General features: G+C 38.3%; 1 protein-coding gene and 1 long non-coding RNA gene across 3 annotated transcripts in view; one reads left to right on the top strand and one right to left on the bottom strand.

Annotated features, from left to right (window-relative positions):
- Nucleotides 1-706: 706 nt before the first annotated feature.
- Nucleotides 707-26,338, bottom strand: part of LOC121345165 — a 62,156-nt gene continuing 36,524 nt past the window's right edge. The window contains exons 3-6 of one of the 2 annotated variants that reach the window (XR_005953930.1): nt 24,334-25,263; nt 22,196-22,312; nt 12,699-12,826; nt 707-1,322 (exon numbers count right to left, since the gene is read on the bottom strand). This is a non-coding gene — a long non-coding RNA (uncharacterized LOC121345165). Of the gene's footprint in view, nt 1,323-8,022; nt 8,072-12,698; nt 12,827-22,195; nt 22,313-24,333; nt 25,264-26,338 lie in introns of those variants that run through there. The other variant, XR_005953931.1, reaches the window with a different exon arrangement.
- Nucleotides 17,852-26,338, top strand: part of LOC121345164 (vitellogenin-1-like) — a 43,306-nt gene continuing 34,819 nt past the window's right edge. Inside the window, exons 1-6 of the mRNA XM_041421764.1 lie at nt 17,852-17,891; nt 18,204-18,224; nt 18,450-18,601; nt 21,047-21,298; nt 23,449-23,610; nt 24,301-24,452. Of these exons, the coding sequence (XP_041277698.1) occupies nt 17,852-17,891; nt 18,204-18,224; nt 18,450-18,601; nt 21,047-21,298; nt 23,449-23,610; nt 24,301-24,452 (779 nt within the window). The remainder of the gene's footprint in view (nt 17,892-18,203; nt 18,225-18,449; nt 18,602-21,046; nt 21,299-23,448; nt 23,611-24,300; nt 24,453-26,338) is intronic.

Here is a 26,338-nt window from a genome sequence, read left to right as displayed (position 1 = left end):
GTCCAAGTGGGATAGCTCTGTATGAGCCTTAGTAGCAATTTGTTTCAGAAGATTTCCAATTAGTCATGGATATTTTTCAATAGCTGGGGCATGTTGTGCTTAGTGACACACTCAGTACAGAGGAATCTCCTTTTGTTCTGAAATTGCTATTTGCACTTTTGTTTGTTTTGCCCCAGTTTTCTTATTAGAATACCGAGCAAGTCATTGTTTCCACTTCCTACCTAATTTTTCCATAATTACAAAATAATTGGGTTGGTTAATATTTGGGGGGCTTTTTACCAGAAAAAAAAAATCCCCCATAATGTACTTACAATTTTCATGTCAAGAGAACTTTATTTTACAAATTTCTATGCAAATGTAGATATAACTGGGATATGTGCTTGCATTGGAGCAGTTATCTATAATGCTTCTTTAGGTGCATCAGGATTACCTGCTCACAAGGGTCCAGCACCAGAGAGTTAGCAATACTACCTTATGCTAAATTAATTTTTCAGGATTTTTTATAAGTGTTCATTGATATTTGGGTTGATTTTCCTTTTCCTCCATCTAGAAGAGAGGACTTTGCAGTTCCTGTGCATACAATGCTGCTTGTCTGTAGTCCCCTCCTCAGAGCTCCTGACATGTTCCAATTTCTGGTCAGGCCCTTTAAAAAGAATCACAAAAGTCTGTGCAAATATTTCATTTACTTTATTCACAGAGCGGGTATATGAGAACACTAAAGCTATGTGCCCTTATTGATTGGGTTTTAGTGAAATCAGAGGAGAAATTCATGTACCAGCTGATGTTCAGACAGCCACTAGCACAGAGCAATTCACTGATGGATGTCACCAAACAGAAGGTCACACCACAGCATATGCACTTGGTTGTGCTGTGCAGTGACTCCATTTGTATGCAGCAGGGACGGTGAAGCATGGGACTGCCTCTGGAGGGAACAGTCAATTCTGCAAACATTTATGACACTGCAGACTAGTGCAGGGAAGTTTACCTTGCCCTTGTCTTGGTAAAATGTTTTGTCAATCAAGGTTATCTGGTCAGAGCTTTCCTGGAGTCTCAGCGCAACCAGGTCAGGGAGCAAAGGGGTGGAGGGACATCAGAGAGAGTCTTTATGCTGTGTCTTGTGGAACATTTTTCAGAAAAATCACTGTACCAGGACTTGGGATTTCTGATCCCATTTTCCACAGATTGCTTTGGACAAATAAGAAAACTTTAGCCTTTGTGTGTCTTGCCACAGCTTATGAACAGGATGCAGATCTGTCTCCACCACGTGAGGTCATCTCATTAATTCTTCCTGGTGTGCATGGAACCCCAATTGCAACTTGGATCTATAGATATAATTTTATATCATGCTGAATAATGAACAGGTAAATAAACTCTTATTGAATGTTTGTCTGAAAAAATGGCATGAGCATAGGAAAGGAAAGGTGGATTCCTGTCTGCACTGCAGCTTTGGTAGAGGTGAAATCTAAGCCTGTGTTTTCCACAACTCAGATTCAGATTTCGTTTCTGCTCCATTTTATGCAAGGTCCCATAATTGTTCTTTTCTTCTGTTTTAGCAGTGATCTCTATGAGTCAATCCCTTTATTTTCAAGTACTTATTTTCTAAATTCTCTGAGAATACATCAAAACAAAGTTTAAAAAAAGTCAGCTAAAATAAGCATTTTTATTTAATCCCAGGCAATATGTGCTTCAGATGTAGATAATTATAGGGAAAAAATTAGGTTCAGGTGGACATCAGATTTCTTGGGGACTTTCAAGAAATTTAAGTGTTGAATCAGAAAAATGAATTATTTTCACTGGTCTTTTCTTAGATCTTTATTCATACTACCTACAGCAGGTCTGTCATTCATTTCCCTGCCTCTTTTTTTTTTTTTTTTTTTGTTTCCTTTCTTGTACTTGTTCATCTTCTCCCAGGATCATCTGTAAGAAGAGTTATCTCAGGTTTGCATTTTCAGATGTACTGCTTGTTATCTTGCAATCTGCAAACAAATAATCTTTTCTGTCTCCCTTATCTCACTAATGTCAAATGCTGAAGGAACTAGGCCTGAGAAGCTTTCTTAAATATAGTTTCAATGACAAAGGGGAATCTACTTATTTGCATTATAATTTATTGTTTTCCTGAGGAAATAAAGTAGCTGTTTGCTAGGTTTTATTAGGTTTTGGTCACAAAAGATGGGTTTTTTCAATATAGGTTTGTTAGTTGGTTGGTTGGTTGGTTGGTTGGTTGGTTTTTTGTAAAGCAGCAGTGTGTTTTTGTTGTTGTTGTCCCAATTGTTATAACCAGCGTTGGTTGGTTGGTTGGTTGGTTGTTTTTTTGTAAACCAGCAGTGTGTTTTTGTTGTCGTTGTCCCAATTGTTATAACCAGTCACAACAAGTACCATGATGGAACTGAGATGGAAATAAGTGTGCCCAGGGAGCCCAAGGTGTTACTCCTGGGTGAAACCTGCTCTTGTCCGACCTGGGGTGTGCAGAGCTGTGGGTGGGTACAGGTTGCTGCACAGAGACCACAAATTTGGCTGGAGAGGAACTAAAACAGCAAAAGGCACGTGCATTCACATGCTTATGTGGAGACTCTGAGCCAAAGTAAGGAGGAGGTAAAGGAGGAAAATGTGCTTAAGAGCAGATGTCTTTCAGGGGAGGAGTCAGCAGCAGTGAGGAGAGGGACGCACAACAGAGAAGTTTTATTAGTGACTGAAGGCCAGCCAGGACAGCACACTTTGATGAGTTTTCCTGCACAAGAGCTCCAGTTTTGCAAGTTAGGCTGAAGTCCACATTCACAGCTTCCATTTTATCCATATGAATTTTGTGGGCACACAGCTACACTGAGTCTGGGCATTTGGATGTCTGCCTGACCAGCCCTGGGTGTTTATCTCTCATTTGGGAATAGAAGCACAGGGTTTGCTCATGGAAAGAACTGAATGAACTCATTCACAGGTGCAATCTTAATGTATTCTTAAACTGCTACCCTCTTTGCCTTTCCCAGCTCATTTTTATAGGGCTGGTTTTGGGTTATTTTTCTGTCATTGTGTTATTAAAAAAAAAAATAAGTAGTCCAAAATGTTCCCTAACAGAAACCTCTTTATTCTCCCAGAATCTTTTTAACTGGACTGGCCCAATTCTTAACAAAGATAGTGAAAAGAGCAGGGCAGAGAAGAAAGGTGCACAGGATCATTTGACCATTGGCATTTGGTTCTGAACTTCAAAGTAAATGTCTATATTCTTCCTAGTAATGCAACTTTCCAATCATGTAAAGTACAGCACGCCAGAAAACTTTGTAGCAGTTAATTCATTTTTGTGGAGTTCCCTACTGCCAGAAGTCAAGGGAGCAAACGAGAACATAGTGTAAGCCACAGTTCACGTGGCTGTGCTACAGACCACGGAGACAGCTGATTGATGCAGTGTGAGTTTACCCTCCAGGATACAGCTGAGGTTATTGGTGGGACAAGGAACTGAAGATTGTGTTGCAGCTATTGGCTTCATTCATGAATTGTTAATGTAGAAGAACAAAAGAATTCACTCAAAGCAATCAATTTCCTTTTTAAAATACAACAATTCACCCCAAAAGAGTGAAAGAAGGCTTAAGTGATAAATTGCAGGAATATTGCTTTCACATTTGACACCCATTAGACCTGTTTTATATTGGGAAAGTAGTATCATTAAGCAAAGTAGACAGTGCTTTACAACTATTAGCTTATGAAAAGATACAGCTACTACATAAAGATAACTGTTATTAAATAAGAACATTTGGCAAAGCCTTTAAAGAATAAGAAGCAGAGCTCTCTTTGATAGTATAGGTCTTTCCTTACATGCTTTCACAAAAACAAAGGCTCAAATTGGAGCTATTTGAGTTCAGAGGCACTTAATGGGAAGCTGGATTCCTTTAGCAATAAATGCAAGTGCAGGTATAAACTGAAGGAAGCTGCTATCCTCCTCCAAAAACACCAGAGTGAAGTAATCACTGTGTGCTGAAATCCCCCCATGGAATGGTAGCAACTGCTGTTCCTCCCCAGGAGGAGCCATGGAGCAGATGTGGCGTGGTCAGCATCCATTTCTCCAGGGTTCAGGGCCCTAAACAGTGCCTCCTGCATCCTTGCCAGCCTTTCAGACATGAGCTGAAACCATTCACCAGCAACTTACATCCCATAGTCCTTTTCCAACACATATCATAAACACTCACTTAGTCTTATAATACACTATCTTGTAAGCTGTTAAACAAAAAAATATGTGACCGAGTTTCAAAAACCCTGCCAAACAAACTTTCCTCCTAATGCCCAGAAACTGCTGTCCTTTCTGTCTCCATGTCTAATTTGAGGCAGATAAAACCAACTTCTCACCATGTTTTATCCATCTGTAACATGTCTTCCCACCACATTATATACCAAATGTCCCTTAGAGAAGCAAAAATATAACACTGATGGAAAGGGGGCAGTTCATTTTCTAACCTATGCCATCTCCCTTGAGAAGAAAAAGCATATCTATCTACTGAAACCATTAGCACCCATCCCACATGCCAGGTTATGTCCTAGAAGCAAGTCACAGTGATATTGCAGATGCAGGGATTTTTGAAAGGAAAGGATGAAAGAAGTAGGATGGTGAGGACTGCATGAAGCATCAAACAGAGGAACAAGGTGAAGAGAATTCAGAGCAGGGGTTAGTTTTTGCCCTGAATGTTGGCTTGGGAAAAAAAATGAGATTTAGAGCTCTCATCCTTGCTTGCTTATGCTTTCCCCCCGCTTTCTGAACTCTGGGTACTTGGCTATATAACCATTTTTTTCTCCTTAATCATTAGTCCTATATTTGGGTTATTTTTGAGGTGAAAGCAACCTTTTCTAATTCTCTGAGAACTTTCTGTTCTAGTGAGTGCCAGATGGTGAAGTGGAAAGCACTTGGGATAAGTCCTTCACCATCTGCAGACCAGAATATATCCATCAGTATATTTTCCTCCATCAGGTCCTCCTTCTTTCTGTTTTCCCTCACAACTCTGGTTCATTTTCTTCATTGCCAGCCTTCTTCATCTTTATCAGCAAGCAGGAACTGTCTGCCCCCAACAAAGCTAAGTGCAGAAGAAAATCTGTGTACCCAATCTCTCATCTGAGATGAGCTTCAGCAACCAGGGGAGGTCGGGAAAAGACAGCAATATTTGTTTTTGTTATTGATCAGTATTTCTAATATAGGAATGCCTCATCCTCTCAGTCAAGATAGATATTTCTTTGAGGTAGATGCTGAGTCTTCACCTAGTGAGAGATTTTCCCTGCCTTAAAACGTTTATAGTCCAACAGGCATGACATACTATCCACATTTTGTATTAAGTGTGATTTGCTCCAAGACCAACATGGATCCATAAATTGAAACCAGTTCTCCTCAGGCTTTATCTAGTGCCTGAACCACAAAACCAAGTTTTCTGACTCCTGAAGGCCATTTAGCAATTGGAACTAAGAAATATTTCATAGTTTCTTTTTCTTAGTAGCTGTAAATTGGGTCTTGCTGAATTCAAAAGTGTTCTAGTGATGTTTGCAGTTTGGCTGTGTTTGGCCATGTTTGAATTAAAGCTTATATACCACTACACACTTTTCCGCACTAAAAAAGAATGCCACTTTTCATTAGTACTAAACTATTAAAAATGTTTTTAAAATTAGGTCTAGAAATTCACTCCTCCTTAAACTGTACTGCACCAAGTAACTCCCACATATTTTGCTTGCCTTCTCTTTTCAAATCTGCATCAGAAAAGTTTGAACTGGATATCAGGAAAAGATTCTTCACCCAGAGGGTGGTTGGGCACTGGAACAGGCTCCCCAGGTAAATGGTCACAGCACCAGCCTGACAGAGTTCAAGAAGCTTTTGGACAATGCTCTCGGGCACATGGAGTTACTCTTGGGACTGCTGCTGTACAGGGCCAGAAGTTGGACTCAATTATCCTTGAGGGTGTCTTCCAACTCAGCTTATTCTGTGATTTTGTAATGTCACTCTTTTTTTATGAAGCTTTGCATCACGGCTTCTGGGTAATCAGGAAAGGTGCTGCTTAGACTTTCAGATGTCTGTCATATGCATATACAAGTGATCCAAACTGTGTCTCTGTATACTACAATTACTCCATTCTACCCCATATATTTCATTCTGGTCTCCAGTGAATGAGCAGCACTTTTTCTCCCACCAAGCATTTGTATTGTTGTGCTGTAAATTTGAACCCATACCTACGTCATTTTCTTCTACATCTTGCCCAAGTTTTATTCAAGTTATGCCTCATTCTCTTCTTTCCACATCAAGGGCATATATTATACTTGCAGTTGCCTTGTGATTGACAGCAAGGATGCTATTATGCACCAAGCAATCTGAAAAAGTAGGTCACATAAATTTGCAGAGTGTAGTTTGCTGAAAACCTGTGGAGATTTACATATAGCATATTGTATGGATTTGTTCTGAGCATCCTTTTCCTGTGTTGTGCTTTAGAATGATGTGGTGAGTGGGAATGTTCTTCTAGCCAAACACCCTTCATACTTGCTATAGGATTTCCTGATGCCAGAGCTAATGCACCTTGAAATTTGAACATGAGCTGGGAAGTGAGTATAAACGGAATAAAGTCATTTAAGGGCCAAATATATAATACAGATATTGCAAACTGATACCAAAAGAGTACAGGAAAATAAGATATTTCTGAATTAATTTATGCAAATTTTTGTCAAACGTAATCAAATGGAAGTCAAGAGAAAACACTCTCATCTCATCCTCTAATACTTCTATAGTTCTCACAGTGCACCAATGTGAGCAATAAAGAGGGCCAAACTGAGCCTCAGCCTGACACCACTGATGTAACTCTGAATTATCAAGTCAGATAGAGGCAATACTGTGCAGAAATCTATAAGCCTGTGTTACTGAGGCCCCCAGTTAGGTACCATAATGGTTTCTTTTGGCCTGTGAACCTTTGAAATGATCATTCTGCTTTTTAAAGACTCTTAAGCATCTAGAGGTCATTGCATTGGGTTACAATTGCAGCTATAAAATGACCAGTAACAAACCAAACACATTTTTTTCTCCTTTCTGAAGCATGCTTCTTATGCTGCAGACACTGCTTCTGCAACTCATTATAGTGAGATCCCTTATTGCCCAGCATTGTACTAACTCTGTCTGGTCTATTGTATTGTGATGGCACTCCTTTGCTCATTGTATTAGGTTAGCACCTCCTTGGCTATAATAAGTATGAACAAAAAATTCAAGGTTTGACTTGTCAAATGGAACTTTTCAGTGACTTATTAAAAGAACCCCTGCGGTATTACAAAATGCAGGTTTTCTGTCATCTAACCAAAAGATCCCTTTAGAAACCTTCATTTTTTATATGTGTAAAGACAATTTCTTCTAGTGAAACTCTTTGATTCTTCCCTGAATGAAATCAAGTGTTTTAAAACTTTTTGAGTTGCCCCAAAGGCTCACTTCTATACTATGGAATGTGAAAGACTGTGAACCACTCACATAATCATCACATAGACACTGTGCAGTGTGCTCCTGGCAGCAATCGTTCATTACATACTGCAGGCTTTCATTAAAAAAAAACCAAAAAAACAACAACAAAAAAAGAAACCTGAAGAAAATCAGGGAAGAGAAAACTGTGTATTTCTTTGTGTATTTCTTGATCATAAGAATTGAGAGAAAACAAAGCTGGAGAGAACACCGTTGTCAGAGATTGCTAATGAGGTTATGATAAATTGTCACTAGAGAGATCTTACCTGATGAAATAGAATGAGAAACAGAAATGTGAAGAGAGATGGCATTCCTGTTAACCTCCTTCAAGCAGATACACCTCAAGTTGTGCTGTCTCTGGTACTTTACAGTCAAACAGTAATGTATTTGCAGGAGTGGAGCTCATAAGTCAGCACTCTATTCTCTCTCCTTCCACCCCTGCTTAGAGCACCTTCTTCCCACCACAGCACATGAATTCCCACCAGCATATGAATCAGGTCTTTGCACTCTCTTCTAATAGATTTGTTATTACTCACCTTCCATTTATCCCTTGTGCCATAATGCTGAGGTGAGGCTGGGGTTTTTTGCCTTTTGGCATCTCTGTGGCAGCTGTTAACATCCCTGGGAATCAACACAGCACACACTCACAGAAGGCACCCCTGCTTTGGTCTTTCTGGGGTTCTTTGGTTGGGTTTTGGGTTTGGGGTGTTTTTTGTTTATTCATTTGTTAGCAATGCCTATGGTGAACACAAGACCACTTTTGTGAGCAGCCTGGGAAGACAGAGCCTCCCACATCTTGTGTGAGGTCCCAAATGAGGGACGGGAAGCTCAGTGTCCAAATCTTCACAGAGGAACAGTCAGAGCACCACAGGAGGTGGCAGCAGCACCTGAAGGATGACTTAAATGGAGATCCCATTCTCTGGACATCTAACAGGAGTACTCACCTCTCTCTAGTTTTACTCAGTCTTTCCTGAAACCACCATAAAGTAATGTATATTAATGAAAGTTTTAGAGAACTGCAGGATGGGCCATCTGAGGAATGTTGCCCTCATTTGACTTTGAGACAGTCACTGTGTCTACAGTGCAACAAGGCAAGAGACAAGCTAAAGATGGTGGGAGATGTTAAAATAAATTTTATAGATAAAAAAGAAAAGCTAACTGGAAAAAACAGAATATATAAAATTCAGAGTTATTCTAGAAGTTCTTCAAGACTAAAAAAAAAATAAAGTATCTGAAGCTCTCTTCTATTCTGAAGGATCTGTGAAGGCATCAAAGAGAAAAATAAAAAATTTTCCTTGGTTCCTTTTTTTCTGCATTGTACACTTGCTCCTGGCTTCAGATAAGAGACTGAAGTAGAAACCTTTTTCCAGCCTTCTAATCTGAAGTGTATTAAATGGGCTTCAAAATGGAAAAGTAGAATTTTCTATATATCTCTATCTTTTTTTATTGTGTAGCTTCAAATTATTCTCATTTGTTTCCAGAGTAATTTTTGCCATATATTTATCTAAACTGTTTAAAACCTCTCTATTGTCTTTCATGTTCAAGGGCAAATCCAAACCATTTTTCCCCAAGACAGAGAGACAAAAATAAACTACTTAATACTGAGGTAATAACATGGACAAAATGTCACTCATGTCTTTCAGTTTAAATCCCTTTTTCCCTCATGTTATTTCGATCTGCCTATTGAGAAGACCTAAGAGTCTCTCTGTAAAAACAATAGGTTTCCAATTAAGTCTCATTAGTAGGACAAAACCACCTGTTTTGGGTTAAAGATCTTATAAGGCTCTAGAGCAAAATGAGTGACAGTGAGGGCAAAGTGCTCTGATGAGAAATCGAACAACTCCTTCCCTGGGAAGTCCATCATCCCTTCCCGCTCTCCAGATCAATCTGAAGCTCTTGTCAGCATCTTGTGCCTCTCATGCATTTTAGCAAAATAGACTCCCCTTATCTCTTAGGGTCAGGTAATACCCTCATGAAAAACTTGTCTGCTTCTCTGAACCTGCACTTCCATACAGTCGCCACAAATCTTCTCCTCACACCTTGTGCCACCTTTTATGGCAGGCAGTTCAAGCCTGATTCAGGGATATTCTTCCCACTGTTTCTGAAGAATCACATTCCTTGACTCACAATGCTCCTCTTGCCTTCAGTTTAGGTCCTTGCACCTTATTTCTTATAGCTGGAGGTTCATCATCTCAGTCCAGGTCCATTTTAAAGAACTGTTCACAGGTCTAACTGTTCCTGCATGAGGAATTCTACCCATTAAATGGCAATGAAATCTTATTTGCTGTAACTTCAGGATGGAAAGGCTGTTTCAAACTCATTGTTAAACTGCTCCTTGGAGTCAGAGAAAGGTATCTAGAAACTCTTATAATGGTCTTCATTTCAATGTGCTTTGAACCTGCTGCTCCAGTAATCTTCAGTGGCAAGGCTGGCTCACACACCTGTGGTTCCATGTGTGCTACAGGCAGTTCTATAGTTTTAGAGCCCCATTAACCACTAACTTACAAGTCTATGGTACTTATATTTTGTGAATGCTTTGTGAGGCTTAGGCTGATAGCCTATTTTCTTGGTTTGCCTTTTTTTCTTGTTTCCCAGGTGACTGGCCTGGCTTTTCCAACTTAGTGTGAGATTGGTTTCTTTTCCATGCTTCATTAAGACAGAACATTTGTTACCCTCCCTTCAGACATTGCCTAAGTCTTTGTACATGCACTTTTATCTTTTTCTATACTTTTTCCAACATGTTGAGTGAGTAGAAACTTACAGATGGAGCTGCTGATGTGCTTTCATGTAGAGCATATTTTCTTTTACAGTTGTATGTCTCACATTTTAATTTTCCTTTGCTGATACCAGCAGTTACCTGGAAGATGAGCTGTTCCCACACTCCTCCATAGTTTTTCCTAGCAACATTTCTTTGTAGATTGGTTGGTGAGGAAGCTGAAAGGTTATAGGGCTGCTACCTTCCAGAAAGGCACTGAATTATTTATTATCACCACTTCTACCTAATATGATAGCATCATTTAACTCCAGGTTCAACAGTGGCACTGCCATCATCTGCTGAAGCGCTCTGCTACCACAGAAAGCCCAGGAGCTGTCTGGATAGGCTAAACATAGGCAGATGTGAAAAAAATCTTTAATGCTTATAAATAATAATTACACTAAGAAAGAGAGTTGAGCTTTATAGACACAAAAATCTTGTGTTAAGAGTCTTGGCTGTGTTAATAGGCTCTTCTGCTGTGACTCTGTGTCATGTGGCAGCCACTGGCACCTGCACTGGAGTGTAGATGCCTGTGATAGCTGGACCAAGAGCACAAGCGGAATAAAATGTTTGTGTAATTAATTAGGAGTTTAAAAATATATATGCTTAAATGCACATATTTATTACACCTGATTGTGGTATATGCTGCAAATATTTGGAAGTGCACAAGTACAGAATGGAGTGGTAAAATTAACATTCACTTCAGAAAACTCACAGGTATGTGAATCCAAGTAGTTTTATTTGCTGTAGGAAAGATTTTAAATCCATCTTTAAATCAAGAGGAAGACAAATTTTCATTCACTTGTGTCACAGTGGCCAGAAATTCTGGGAAGATGAATAGGAATGCTTGACTTATTTACTAGATTGTACTTATGGTTCTTTGTGTTTTGCAGTATAAGTCCTCAATTAGAGGCTTTTTGCAGTAATAATCAGTTCAAGGGAACTTGTTTTTTCCAGAGACTTTCTAACAGGCAACTAAGTTAGCATCAACCAACACCTTCCTATATTAAAAACTGTAAAATACTAAATACACATCTGGAGTAAAGTGACCCAATTCCATTTAACTGGAGCTACATCAGTTTTATTCCAGAAGAAATTCAGACAGTGAATGAATTACAAATAAATTTTCAGAGAGGAAAGGAAAGCCAACAAGACAAAACTCCATCAAATATCCATGGAATTGCTCTGTCTTCATTCCATTGCCTTCTCTGAGAATTAAAAAATTGATAATTCTGTCCAATTTAAGTTTCAAGATTGACATTATTTGTTGATCAGTGCAGGCATTCATTGAAAATTAAATTTAGAAGTTTATTTTCCAGTTATTTGTCTTTGAAAGCCAAGAAAATAACCATCTTCCAAAGCTGAGCAAAAGGAAATTCATTTAGGTATTATTATAAAAAAATAATTGAATAGTTAAAAAAAAGGATGGCATTTGAAATAAAGTTCTCATATAGCATTTTTTATGTTCTGCGAGGTACCCATGCTAGAGCAGATTTTCAAACCCTATTCATACTGGGAACTGTTTTATTCCTTGGGTGTTTGCACTGAAGTTACAGTGAATTCTCAAAGAGCAAATTAGTGTCAGCATAACCTAGATATAGCTGCAGTTAAACTCCATGAACAGATACCATTAACTTCAGTGCAGGGTACAGAGAGTAGAGAGCAGGGGCCTGCCTTTAACTTTTTCCTATATTTATATTTAAAAGTCTTGAAAATAGAATTTGAGTAGTTACACATCAAGGCTGCACATACCACACTGGAGAACTGAATTTTAGTGATATATGTTCTTCTTGCAGGAAAAGGCAGCCTTTATCATAAGTGTTAGAACTGCTCCCAGTCAAATGGTTAAGAGATTTTCTGCAAAGTGGGAGAAAATGCAGTTGTGTCAGTGTGCAAGACAGCAGGCCTGGATCCATCCAGATCCAGCTTCTCCTGGGTATACAAATTTGTTCAGCCTTAATCCTTTATACTAGGGGGATTAAATTAAATCTTCATGGTCTTAGCCACAGGTGTGTTCAAGAGTTATTTTGCCCTCTGATTTTGATGGGCAATGCTGAACCATAGAGCTGCAGTACTTGATAAGCAGGTATGAATATCAGTGCTCCGTTTATCTGTAACTGTCTTATTCAGAAAATGTTATGATTAATACATATTGTTCTGGGAATAACCCTGTAGCAACTACTTTCTTTTAAACTGATGAGTTGTGGTGCTCAATTCATTACTGAACTAACTTTCACACTCACTTAAAAACAAAATGTGTTCTTATTTGTATATGATTAAGCCTTTTATACTTTGGAAGTCATAGTCATTCATTAAATACTGGTAGGTGATGTTGCCTTTTTTACCTGTTTTGTGAGGGTAAAGTCAATGCCTGTTGTTTGAACTGGCTGGGTATTATCTGCTCCTTCTTTAGGAATAATACACAGCTTATCTTATCTGACCCATGACCTAATGTCACAGTGACCCAGTGCTGTGAAATAAGGTATCACTCACCTCACATATTCCGTCCTGAGAGTAAATTCATGGTGAGCTTCCTCCTGACACCATAAACCTCTCTGTTACTCAAGCACTAGAAAGAGATGGATGATCCAGACCCATTCTGTTCTTGCAGTGGCACTGTGCTGTAAAGGAATATGTTACTAAGATAAGGATCCATCAAACAAAAAAATCATCATTATACCTGAGAATATTGACTTCTAAGAAGAAAACAGTGCTTTCCCCTTCATTGTTAAAAGATTTCACGCATTTTGGGTGGGACCACAATATAACAATTTTGAAATATCATTATATATTTTTACTGCCCCACACTTTGAAAATAAAAAACAATAAGCCCAATTCCTTTCTTAGATGAATATGAAGTTTTGCAGTGTAATACACTCGGACTATTGTAAAGAAAAAAAAAAAAGCCTTGAGAATTTCCTTATTTTTAAAATTCTTCCACCACTGACTTGGGCACTATTCCTCTAGGGAAAGGCATCCTCATGCAGTACAGCAGAGGATCATGGGCTGTTTTGTGAAGTGGCAGCAGCTGTTTTCTTGTATTCACAGTGCCCCCTGAAAAAGGGTTGTGATGCTGAGTTGGCTAAACCAGCTGTTCCCCCTCTTCCTGCCTTCATCCTGAGGCACACAGGGTGGTGTGGGCTCTCCTCACCTCCCTGCAGCAGTGCCCACACTTTTTGCAGCCATAACTGTCACAATAAACCTTGCACAAGTGTCCTTCCCTTCGGGTGAGTTCCCAGCCATGGCACGCAGCCACAAGCAGCACCTCGGCCTGCCGAGCAGGGCAGTGCAGGCACTGAGCTCTGTGTCCTGTCCGTGCCGTCACCATTTCATCCCCAAAGTAGCTGAGCTGGACTCCTGACATGGCTGAATTTCAGGGCTACCTGATGTCCTGTCAGCACCAACCCCACAGGAGATAATCACTCTGTGACCGTGAAGTCTAAGGGTTAAGATAAACTTATTAGTTATCTTCTAGTGCAATGGAATTACATAGCAAACAGCACTCCTCAAATATGACGTGAGTCCAACCTCAGATGCAAGCTGTCTAACATTTAACCCTACTGAATGACTTGGGAAATAGGATGTCCTGAAAGGGGAAGGAAAATCCTGAAGCCACTGAATCAGTATGCTGGCTGATGAACCAATGATGGCAGTCACTGTTGTGGACTGTCAGGCTTCAGAATATGTTTTCCATATTTGAATACAAATAAAAACCTTTGAGCTTCTTAGTAAAACTAAGTCGTATCAAAACAATCTGTTTTCAGATTGAGAATGTCAGAGTTAGATTCCCCACTCCTCTTTGTACTTTCATTCTTTTATCTGGAAATCACAGGCAATGCACACTTGGCCTTAGGATCAGTCCCAACAACTACTTCACAAAATGCACCAAAATGTGTCTTTACTTAGCAGCATATATTAGCAAGAAGCAAATTTATCAAAATAAAATTCTACAGCTATTCTAATAATCTAGACCAATAGTTTCTTTCAAACCATGCATGCATCAAAAGCTAGACAACAAATAAATAGCATTTCTACCTGTTTTAGTTTTTAAACTTTGTATCCAATTCCCACAGTTTTCACTCTAGTGGTGGTGTGCCAGCATCAAATTGGGATAACAGTAAAAAAAAATCCCCAAAACCCCTTTTAAAGCAATCTAATGGAAAAAAAATCCCTTTGTGAATGTACTAGAATAGGCATATGGCAATTTAGCCTAACCTCTAACACATTCTCATTCATTAGACGATGTCTCTGGAGAGAATATCAAACATTATCTTGTAGGCTGTGCCACTCTTACAAATGCTGAATGTTTTGAGCAAAAAATTCAAGGAGTGAATGTTAAATATGAAATAGGTGTGAAGCTTCCTTTAAAAAGCCTTTTGAAATGAGGAAAACTGAAGGCTAGAAATCTCTTTGCCTAGCCAGCTGATTATATCTATTTTAACCTGCTGTGGTTGCTTGGGAGCTGTTTGGCTAATCTCTGCCTTGTCATTAGGCTGTACATTAGCAGGATGGAAATGGCATCACTGCACCATAATTCAGCAATGTGAATACAGAACAAGAGAGTGCAGAGCTATCGGTGGCAGTACAACAGCAGATAATAACTCTGTTACTCAAGCAGAATGTGTTATGTAAAGACAATTGCTGTGTAGAAGCAATAGCTCTAATCAGGTTAATTAGGCTGTATTCATGTTTCATTTATGGTGCAAGTGCCCTGTAAAATGAAAGCAGTCTACCTCCTCTTACTGCACTCCTTATACAGCTATCACCTTCTCTGCAACACTCAACACCATATATTTTCGTCTTTAAAAGGAAAAAAAAAAATCCCAAGATATTTCCCATTGCTTTTTAAAAACCCCTTTTCTTTATTGTTTATGCCTAAAAGAAGAAAAAAGGAAAATATACAGGTTGTGTATAAAGCCTCTGCCCACATTAAATTTCCTTCCTCTGCAACCAAAATAGGCATTTGGAAATTGTTTGTGGAGGGCCTGTTTGATTGTGGATTATTTATATTTCATGTGTTTTCTTTCCACTAACATGACCTGTTGAAAGTTTAAGAAACATTGTATTGCCTTTAAAAAGTGTACCTCTTACCTTTTCTCCTTTTATCCATTTCCTTAAAGTGATAGATCTCCTGTTTATTCCCTCAGAACTAGCTGGAATGATGTGTCTACTTTGAAGAAAGGATTAGAGCTCAGTGCTGTGACCCTCAAAATCTAGCTGTGTCTCCTCTCTACTTACTGCATTTATTCTGTAGTTCCTTTAAAGCAATAATGGGTACAACAATTCTGAGATCACTTTCTTTTCTCCCCCAAGGAAACAAGCCTGGGTAGAGAGGAGTTATTAAGAAGAGAGAGTACATGCTGCAAATGAAGAGAAAATGGTAGCCTGCACCATCTTAATTATTATAGTTGTTATTTTAGCAATCAGGTATCCACATGGTGATTGTAAGCTTAGATTCAGTGTGCTTCATTAGAAAAAAGAAATGCAGTATTTTTACTACCCATTTGGAACAAATTTATTCATGTTTCACCTTAATTATAAACCTTCTTATAATCTTGAAAAATGCCATAGATCTTTTTTGATAGGTATGTGTCCCTCACACAGTATTTCAATGAGCTATTAGCAACAATGTTTAAATAAATATTCTTTCTCATACAGTTCTGTACTTTATCTTATACATTCTGCCCTGTGGAATGGAGCTAGTTGAGCTAAATATGATAGCACAGTATTACTGCAGAGGTCAAGCTGTGGCAGTGATGAGCAGGGTGAGCGAAGGAGTTTTGCATGTTATCACTTACAGTATTACATTGCTGCTGTGCATTTACTTCCATTCTGGCTGCAAAAAATGTAGCTGTTTGTAAAGATGTTTCTGACTACATCTCACAGCACCAAGGTGTGCTGCTGAATTTCACAGGGCTCACTAACATAGTGTATCTTGTCATAGCTCACAAGACTTAGCACCTTAGGAGAAAACATCAAGGAAAATCTGTGTGCACTTAATTTTTCACCACTTGAGCTCACACTGAACCAAAAACATAATAATTAATCCTCTTTTAATTGTTCTTATGTCTACTATATACTTAAATATTGTACTAGACAGATTTCATTTCAGGGAAGGTCTGACTACCCATACAACTCTGTATCACTCCCTTCGTGAAGGAAAGCTGTGATACAAAAACCCTCAAGATTTCAGGAGGTCTTGGTAGTGAAGGAGCCCTCATTTGACTCAAGGTGGAGCAATGATGGAGTAGAGGGACCATGCAACTGCATGCCTGACTCCAGCCCCGGTGCCCTGGCACCACAATAATGAACTTCATTACTCCTCAGTCAGGTGGCATCACTCCAAGTAAATAATGCAAAGGACTGTTTGATGGGGCCCACAATAAATGTGTCTTCAGGCCAGAAGGTGAAGACCTCAGGACTTAGGTTTAGGTTTCACCCTTCTCCCTTCTCCTCCCTGATGGACAGCACCAGCAGAGAAATCCTTGTTCCCCTCCTGGAGGATGAAGCCTGGCTGCCTGACTTAGTGCAGTGTTTGCTGAGTTGCACCTTCCACAGCCTCATGGAAATACCAGGTATACGTTCCTGAGCTCTCCTTCCTGCCCCCTCAGTAACCTTTGCATGCAGGTGGTTTTTTAAATGATATTTAATTTATCATTTGAACAAAAGACAAGTTTAAATTCAAAGTAAATGTTAAACACTTGCAAAAAAAAAATACATATAATTGAAGTTAGAGAGCAAACTCCCTCCTGACATGGTTTTGCTAAGGATTGATCTAAATGTTATTGCTAGAAGTGGGAAATTGTGGATATATTTCCCCAGGAGTGACAGCAGAAAAAGCCCCATGAGAACCTACTGGGAAGTTCCCAATGGTCCCAACTCACTGAGGTCCTGCTGGAAATTTAACTCACTTCTTATTGGATTCTTCTTATGAACAAAGAAATTCATTTCCCTCCTGTTTTCTTTGTACAAACTTTCACTGTTAACCACAGGCTAATGTAATGGTCATACTGACAAGTTTTGTCTTTCCAGGTGAGGGAAACAAGATATGGTGGGTACCAGAGAAAGGCAGTTTCTTATTGCATGCCTATGAGATGTAAGGTGTCTCAAGCCTAAATATATAAAATCAACCACAAATTCTCCTCTATTATATAGTATAGTTTCAATGTGAGCAAGGTTTTTCTCCTAAGCAGTGACCCTCATGAAGAGTAAAATATCAGGAGATTGTAGACATGGCTGGAAGAAAGCTAAATTATTTCAGTTATGATGGAGAAACTATATTTGTATAATTTAAATTTTAGTGGGTTTTTTACTGTATAAATAAAATGTAGAGAAATGGAGGAAAATAGAATTCAGGACATTTTTAAAATTAAATCTCTTTTCCAGTATATACCTGCCAAGGTGTCCTGCTGAATTTCAAAGGTCTCACAAACACAGGGAACTATATAGAAAGTAAGGTAGCTGAAATCATGAGGGGATTTGAAGTTGTCAGCATTCATGACCTCAGAAATGTTTATTTTTTGATTGATCAATATGCATTCTAGAATACACTTATTTGTCAAACTAACGTGCCAAAAGAAACATGTGATATCACATGCCTTTATAAAAGACAAACCCATCACGTTCACCTTTACTTTATCCCCATCATGAGGGGCTTGATATTAGCCCTGGTTTTAACCCTGGTGGGTAAGTATCTAACTTATCTGCTTTGAGGAATTTAAAATTGTATATTCAGGAAAAGGTTTCAGAACCTACATATAGTTCACTGGCAGACGTGAACTTTAACATGTTGTAGAAAAAATGTTTCATTCCTTCTTTTGTTGTTTAAAGAAAAAAAAGGCATTTGGCTGGTGCTGAAATAGAAGTAAAGTGAATTAGAAAGGTTTATGCTGTATGTGCAAGATGAGATATAGCCTTTCATACTACAGTACATTAACATTTTGGTGTTGTTTCTTTTTTCTTTATCATTTTATTCCTCTATTTTTTCTTCTCTTTCAGGGAGCCAGCATATTAATTACCGTAAGTAATTTTCCTATCAACTAATATAATTATAATAAGTGAAATTAAAAATAGAATCTGAAAAGTGTATCAATGTTTAATATAGCTTTACAACAGCTAATTTAGTTCAGGTGCAATGCAAAAATGAACAAATTTGTCTTTTTTTGTTCCGTATATTCTAATGCAGCTACTTTAATATGTTCTGTACATTGTGTATAATACTTCATGGGAACCATTTCTTTACAGAACCCGATTTCAGTGAAAACAAGGTTTATACATTTGATTATGAAACCACGCTTCTCAGTGGACTTCCAGAGAAAGGACTTGCAAGAGCTGGAATAAGAATAAAAAGTAAAGTGGAAATTAGTGGCATTGGGCCCAAACTTTGTCTTATTAGGGTAAGAAAATGTATTCAATTTGAAAGGTAAAATTCTCATCATACTTAGTTTCTTTTTTAAGCTTATGCGAAGTTATTAGGTTTCATCATGTGTTGTGCTTACTCAGGGATAATGTAACTAACACTGTTATATTTTATACAGTGCTCTAAATTCTATTTGCACTTTGCAAGGTAATTCTCAGCTCAAGCCAACCTTGGGCTTGAAGGATTTCTTCTGCTTTGTGGTCAGGGAGACAATGGAATGTAATTTGAAATGCACAATTATTTATTACTAGATCAATTCAATTGTTTCAAGCTGTACAACCTAAGATTATTTAATCAACTGATTTCATAACCAGCAGACAAAAGGCAATAAAACATGCAACAGTAGTTGCATGTGATCCAATATTTAGCATAATTAATGTCATCTTTCTTTTTTCTGAAGGGTCCTGAGTGACATTTTTTGTCATCCTCAATTGTATGTTTTTACTGCTTGCTGAGTTATTACTGAGGGTTTTCATGATGTGAAATACACTTTTGTCTTTAACAGGAGCCAATATGTGCTTATAATGATTGTATAGAAATGCACACCTCAATTGCTTTACACAAACTCCATTTAGTCTTGTGTATGCAGGGAAGAAAAATGTTATGTTTAAAAGCTTTAATTTGGCATATTGAAAACTTTAGGTTAAAAAGCCTGGTGGATGTCTAATAAATGCTTGTAAATGTTGTAGCCTTCCACCCTGAATTAGCCTGCTGTTATTAGGTATTTTTGTAAGTTCAAATTATAATAAATCTAGATGGAGAATGCTCTTTTCCATGACATTTGTAAGGGGATGCATTTCAGAACAAAAAAGCCAAGGAAATAAGAGTCACACATCTGGAGTGGTGAGTAGAAAGCATCCCTGCCAGAAAAGAGGCAGAAGCAGTCTTGTCCTCATCCCAGATCCTCCTTCATTGCTGCCTAAATGGCTCTTGGTTTGCCAGGGTGAGTCCTCACCAAAAATTGACTCCTGTTCTCTAAAACTTTCTAACATAATTTTACTGGTGTTACTGCATTTGTGAAAAGTTTCCATTTCAGAAATTATTTCAGGCAAGGAAAGGAGAAAAGGAAAAAAAACCCTAACTTTTTGTGCACGTTCTAAGCTAAATGTAATAGTACACTTATTCCTTTCTTCTCTGGGAAAAGTTTATTTTCCTGCTGTTATATTTAAATTAGACAGTTTGGAGGGATGGTTCAGGGAATTAAACTTTCATCTGCAGCCTACTAGTTCACATTCAGCCCAAACAAAAAAGCTGTGTTCCCTGGGCAGTTTCCAGCTGACAATTTTTCATCACAAACCAACAAGTAAGAATTGCCAGCTGTGTTCAAAACCAAGCAGACAGCCTAAGTCCTGCCTGGGCCCCAAGGGTTGGGGAAAACTACCTCGGCCTGACCCTGCAGAGCAGTCCCCAACCTGCCTGTATGCAATATGCCAGAAGCATGTCCAAGAGGCAGCATGAGGGATTTACTCTCTAACAACCTTCCCTGTAAGCTTCACTTACTGAGGTTGGCAGTGATCTCCACCAACAATAACAAAAATAAATATGAAAGTGCAGTCTCCAGCTATTTGCTGTATGAGGATTTAGTTTGTGTGGCTTTTTGAGACATTAATCTGTGTCTTGCACCACATCGCCAGCCTGAGGTGTCAGAGAAAAGTCTCTTTAAATTGTCAAAATATATAGAAGGGAAGGGTCCTCTGAGAAACTAAGCTAAACATGCCTGTTCCCATGGGGTAGGAATTTTTCAAGTTATGCACAGTTTAGCACAGCTTTCTTCTTGTTTGGATGTGCCCCATGTTGAGGCTGGTGTGTGAAGTGCAGGGGGGGGTTGGAGGCAGTGCCTCAGCCTTTGGTTCCACAGCAAAACCTGTAGGGAAGGACAATTTCTGTAACCTGCTGTCCACTGCTCAAACTAATTCTGCATGTCTGGCTGGCCTAGAGGCCATGGGTTTATTAGTTTCAGATTGCTGCCTGTGCTCTGTGACCCCAGTGAGGGAAATGACAGAGTTCACAACAGGAGTTAATGATGCTTTATGCAACATTAACTTTCTCCTGCAATTTCCTGCAGATCTTCCATACTACTTTTGGATAGCAACCTGCTGCATGCGGCTCTTCTCTGGCTCATTTCTTTGCACAAGTCAACCTTTGGCAATATGGATTGTCTGCGAAACAGAACAGAGTGCAGTGGCTATGGAAATATCAGCCATTTGCAGTGCTCTCTTTCCTTTTATACACAGAAATATGTGTATCGACACATTTAGCTATGCTAAATGACACCTTCTAAGTTTCCCCTTTGAAGAAGCTTTGCGTTATTTAAAAGCTTATTTTTGATGTGATTAAAGCTCTAGATGCTTATGTGTATTGAAAAAAAGTTGACTGGGAGGAAAAAAACAGAAAGAGGAGTTTTATTCCCCCTTTGTTCTAGATTCACTCGATCGAAGCCGCAGAGTACAACGGTGCCTGGCCCACGAGCTCCTTCTCGCGGTCACTGAAACTGACCCAGGCCCTCACTGGGCTGCTCAGTAGCCCCATCAAGTTTGAGTACAGCAATGGCCACATTGGGAACATTATAGCTCCTGATTCTGTCTCGGATGATGGTCTGAACATCTACAGAGGGATTATGAACGTGCTGGAGCTGAGTATAAAGAAGACGCAGAATTCATACAGTCTACAGGAGGTGAGTTTTGGGTTTGGCCATTGTGGTGCCTTTGTAAAGAAATAAACTTTCACTTCAGAGTCTTCTACTGCATTTTCTGAATTCATCCTTGACATAAACTTCACTTATAAGAAAGACCTAATCTTGGGAAATCATAGTTAAGTTTCATACGGGACAACATTCGGTGGAGATGCACTTAAACAGGACAACAGAAGAGCATATTTTTAAACTGGTTGATGAAAGTATTTCAGAAAATACATTTGCAGAATTAAACCCTTAGAAAATCTGGCTTGTGATTCCAAAGAAAGTAAACTGTGAAAGATGAAGCCTACATAAAATCGGAACACTGCATAAAACATGCTTGAAAATACAGTTTAATATTAAAGTCATAGTAACAGTAATTTGACTTTTTCTACCAATCATATATACTTTAATTTCTTCTAGCTCCTCTTTTAGGAAGAAAATAGTATATATGTCATAATATTACTTTGACAGCTGCAGTTGATGTTCAGTTGAAATTTCCACTGTTTTTCAAGTTTTAATATATTAGTCAAGGTCAATCATCTGATATTACTATTCACCACAGAAATTGCAATATGTTTATTTTTTGTGAAACCATATTTACATTGATTACACTACATTCAATTCAGAGATCGGCAAAAAACTTGAAATTATTATTCTTTCATGTCATTTTTATTGAAGCTATGGACCAGAGTAACTCTAAACTTTTTTACATTTATTTTTACATAAGTAGAGTTGTTTTTGGGAAAGGAGCTAGATGATTTAATTTTTTGCACACTGTTTGCTGCACATAAAAATCCATGTGGTGGTGTTGGATATTCTACAACACTATTTTCTCATATCTAGTTTCACATCTTAATTCTTTCTAATTCAGTTAGCAATATGTTCTACTCTCACCGTTAGGCAATAGACGTGACTTCACCTTCTGGAATAATTTCCAAGTTTTCTTTGCTTTTCTGAGACAGCAACTGATTAATGAGCTTTGGCACCTATGCTTGACAACCTTGAGTCGCTCTGCAAAGGAAGATAAACATTATTAGTCCCAAAATCTGAGCTGCAGAGAGGTTTAAAGGACTAACCTGGGAAAGTGTCCATCCCATCCTGTGGGTTCAGGGTGCCTAAGCTAGCCATGAACCGCACACAACCGTGAAGCTCAGCTAGGCAGGAGTCTGCTCCATCCCGCGGAACTCTCTGGGCCAGGTGTTCCTGTTTACAGTCTGGAGGTCTCTACCACACCCTGCAGTGTGCAGAGACCCACACCTGTATTTGCAGAGTGCAAGACTTCCAGAAAGCTTGGGCAATTCCTCTTTCTAGCCTTTGCCAGAGACTCAGTGTCTCAGGGAATTCTGTTAAGCTGAAGATGAAGTGGGTGCATCTTGCTTCCTAAACACCACGTGAGCATTTCTCTGCTCTCACATAGCCCAGAGCTGATCTCTGCACCAGCTATGCTATAAATAACAATAATAAAAAAAATCAGGAAGATAACTCTTCCTCCTAAAATGCAATCAAGCATTTTTCCTCTACAAAAATCTTACTGACTGTGGAGACTTAAAAGCTCTTATAAATGTATATGCTCAAAATATTATTGAAGAGCTCAGCTAAAACTGTGAACTCAAGAAGACCCACAATCAAAACTCTGTTATCCTGAATTTTTTTTTTAATTATTGCTGGTCATATTGTGACAGATCACCTGATATTGCAAGGCCTGTTCCATAGGCATTTGTAAGGTCTCTGTAAAAACAAGTTTTGAGGGCAGAATGTCATCTCCAACCTTGAAATACTTTGCTGTTAAGATTTCATTCTGAATGATCAAATTATTTTGACACTTTTTTATTAATATTTTCTTAAAACATATATCATAATCAACACCTCTAACTGAAAATTATTACTCCCCTTTCCTGAGGCTCCAAGTGAAACTTTGGGGAGATTTAGATCTCTCTGTGTAACTATGATTTGGTTTACTGAAAACTGTACTTGTAAACAAGAAAGTAATGATCATCACAATTTTGCTTTTGAAGAATATAAGGAAAAATAAAGCATTCATTTCCTTTAGTAATTTGAAAATGCAGAATTAAACCAGAAATTTCATGTGGTGAAGTGAAGCTTTGCATAATATTGACCTTCTCTGATCCTGTTCTCGTTTTTACCAGGCTGGGATTGGAGGTATTTGTAACACAACATATGCAATCCAGGAAAACAAGAGAGCAAACCTAGTCTATGTGACCAAATCCAAGGACCTGGACAGCTGTGAAGAGAAAGTTCAAATTGTCACAGGTTCAGCATACACTCATCCATGCAAGACCTGCCAGCAGGTAAATCAGAGTGGTATTACATGCAAGTACTTTAAATTCTTATGCACCATTTCATATCCACACGATCTCTTAATTTGAAATACTAAAAATGAGGGGAAAATCAGATCTGCTGTATCCAGTTGTCAATATTTTCTTTCTGTATGAAAATGATCTCAGAGAAACAGAGAAGCAGAAGTCTGAGCTGCCCACTGTAATATATTGCAAGCACATATGAGCTAGCTCAAGCTAGCTGGCTTGGAAACCATTAATTATCAGCATGAGTTAATTCGCCTACTCTGTTGAGTAAAAAAAAAATAGTCACGATGTCCATTTTCTGCTATTCAATACAGGTACGGCTGAATTTTATTATAATCCTGTCTTTGATATAAAAAATTGTGTGGTTCATGCAGCTGCTCTCCTCAGACAAATGTGTCTGCTTCTCGAGGGAATGACCAATTACTTAGATTTGGGAAAAGGAAAAAGCAGCTAACAATTCTTAGCAGTAAAAGTAATGGAGGCAGGCAGCGTGCCTGACCTCTCCCATGGAAGTGAGTGCACAGAATTCACATTGATTGCTCTTATGGCCAATGAACAAAATGGCCCTGGAAAACAAATGAGTTGAAGTGGGTGATGTAATAGCCTCTAGTCACAGAATTTCAAAGTTCAATGACTTTTTATTTTCTTTGTTTCATTTTTTTTTATATTATAAAGAGGAACAAGAATTCTCGTGCAACTGCTACTTACAATTACAAAATTAAATACACACGTAGTGAAGCTGTAATTACACAAGCTGATGTCGAAGAAATCCACCAGTTTTCACCCTTCAACGAGATAACAGGAGGAAATGCTATTGTAGAAGCAAGGTACCATACACATTCCTTTAAGTGAGCAACCCAGTAATCTGAGTGAAGGTCTGTAAGTGAAATAAATCCTTTACTTCCATAGTCTATTGTTTGCCAGTATTTAATTACATAAAATCCCAAACAGCTCATAAAAACAACCTCCACTGTTAGTTGTAAATCTGAAACATGCACATCACTATCCAAATTTTGTTAGCTAAACTTGGCAAGACTTGACTTTTTATTTCTCAGGGATATTTGATTTATGCCATAAAAGCCAAAACAAATGTAATTCCATCTGAGAAATTGTGAACTAATATATTTGAAGTAAAATACTTTGAAAGACAGTTACTCAGGAAAAAGAGTTCCCTGGAAAATAATAATGCAGTAAGAGATCCTGGGAGACTAGTTCACAAGAAACCTAGATAGGACTCTGGATTCCTAAATACCATGGGCAGCTTGCAAATTTCCCATCAAAACAGTTTCTTGATAGGAAATTGGGTTTTATTATAAAACAATTGGACACAAGACATGTTAAATGCATTTGCTTTTTCACAGCAAATTTTGCATAGTTCTTAAAGAAATTTGAGGCAAAACGCGAATATGGTTGTCTATGAAATTGTGGCCGTAGCTCAGATTTTCCGTATTTTAAATGTTTTTGTCTATCAAATTAATTTATTAAAAAAAATCAGTTATTTAATTAGGGACTCTGTAAATAGGAGTACCCTACTGAAGGGAGAGGCTTTTTGCATAAATTTCACAGTGCAGAAGGTGTTCTTCAATCCCACTCTACAGCTGCTGTAATCTTCATTGCTCCATTAGCTTCTGCAAGGATCTATTGGAAACAGCAACATCAGAAAGTTTGTGTCAGTAACTGGCTGATTAACTTCATATACATAATGAACCTGTTCAATCTGGCTAACCAAACAAAACTAAACAAAAAAAAGTGAAAGTGGCTTTACTGTCCTACTCAACCAAGGTGTAGATAGACACAACTGCAATGTTTTTATGAAATTATAGGTTTTTGAGAGTCAGCATTAGTCTGGAGACAATGGATTTATGATGCTTTACGCTCTCCTTGTGCAGCCTGTAGAGATTGTCTTCAGTAAGGTATTTCTCAGCTCTCAGACGGGTAGTACCTTTACTTTTCCCATTTTGTCTGCATTTTTATCATTACCCAGCTGAAGGGGACAAATACAAGGTAGTTGGGAAGATGTGACTATCTCACTCAAGTCTTCAGAAGTTATTTCCACAATGCATTCTCTGTTAAAAAAAGTAATTTATCAAGGCACTTGGAGCTGAGTTTTCAGATCTGTTCGGCATAAGACTCTTGCAGCTCATGTCAAAGCCAAGAGAAGTTTCACTACTGTTTCACCATTTTAAGCCCATCTTTAGCATTCATTTACTTTTCTCTTCAGAATACATACATTTTCCCATCTATTCTAGGCAGATATATCTCTTCCCAAAACAATGAAAATGAAGACATAATAGATTCATCATGATTTGAAAGGGGGAGTTAAATCTGCCTGAGTGTACCTGATGTTATACTTTGTGACCCAAATGCCCTTTCAATAATATTGTATAAAATTTCAAGAGAGAAAAAATCTCTACTGATTCTCTAGCAGTTTCTATTCAAATTCCAGTGGCTTGTCTGTAAAGCAGTTATATGCTATTTTTCTGCAGCAGTTCTCTGCAATCCATATGGAAGGAGTGAATAGAAATGATACAGAAGATCATAGAGATTCCAAAATAAACACACCAATTTTCTACAGAGATTTTGAGAGACTCTGTAGTACAGCAATATTGCTTTTGGAATGTTTTCAGTTGTTCAGTACAAATACCTAACTTTATTATAGTGTCCTAAATGACCCATTTTAAACATAATTGGTAGGATAGGCTGCATCTCTTTA

Source organism: Onychostruthus taczanowskii, unplaced genomic scaffold (genome assembly GCF_017590055.1).
Source record: "Onychostruthus taczanowskii isolate IOZ18803 unplaced genomic scaffold, ASM1759005v1 scaffold7, whole genome shotgun sequence".
NCBI lineage: Eukaryota > Metazoa > Chordata > Aves > Passeriformes > Passeridae > Onychostruthus > Onychostruthus taczanowskii.
The sequence above is the reverse complement of the archived record's forward strand: the minus strand, read 5'-3'. Positions and strand labels throughout refer to the sequence as shown.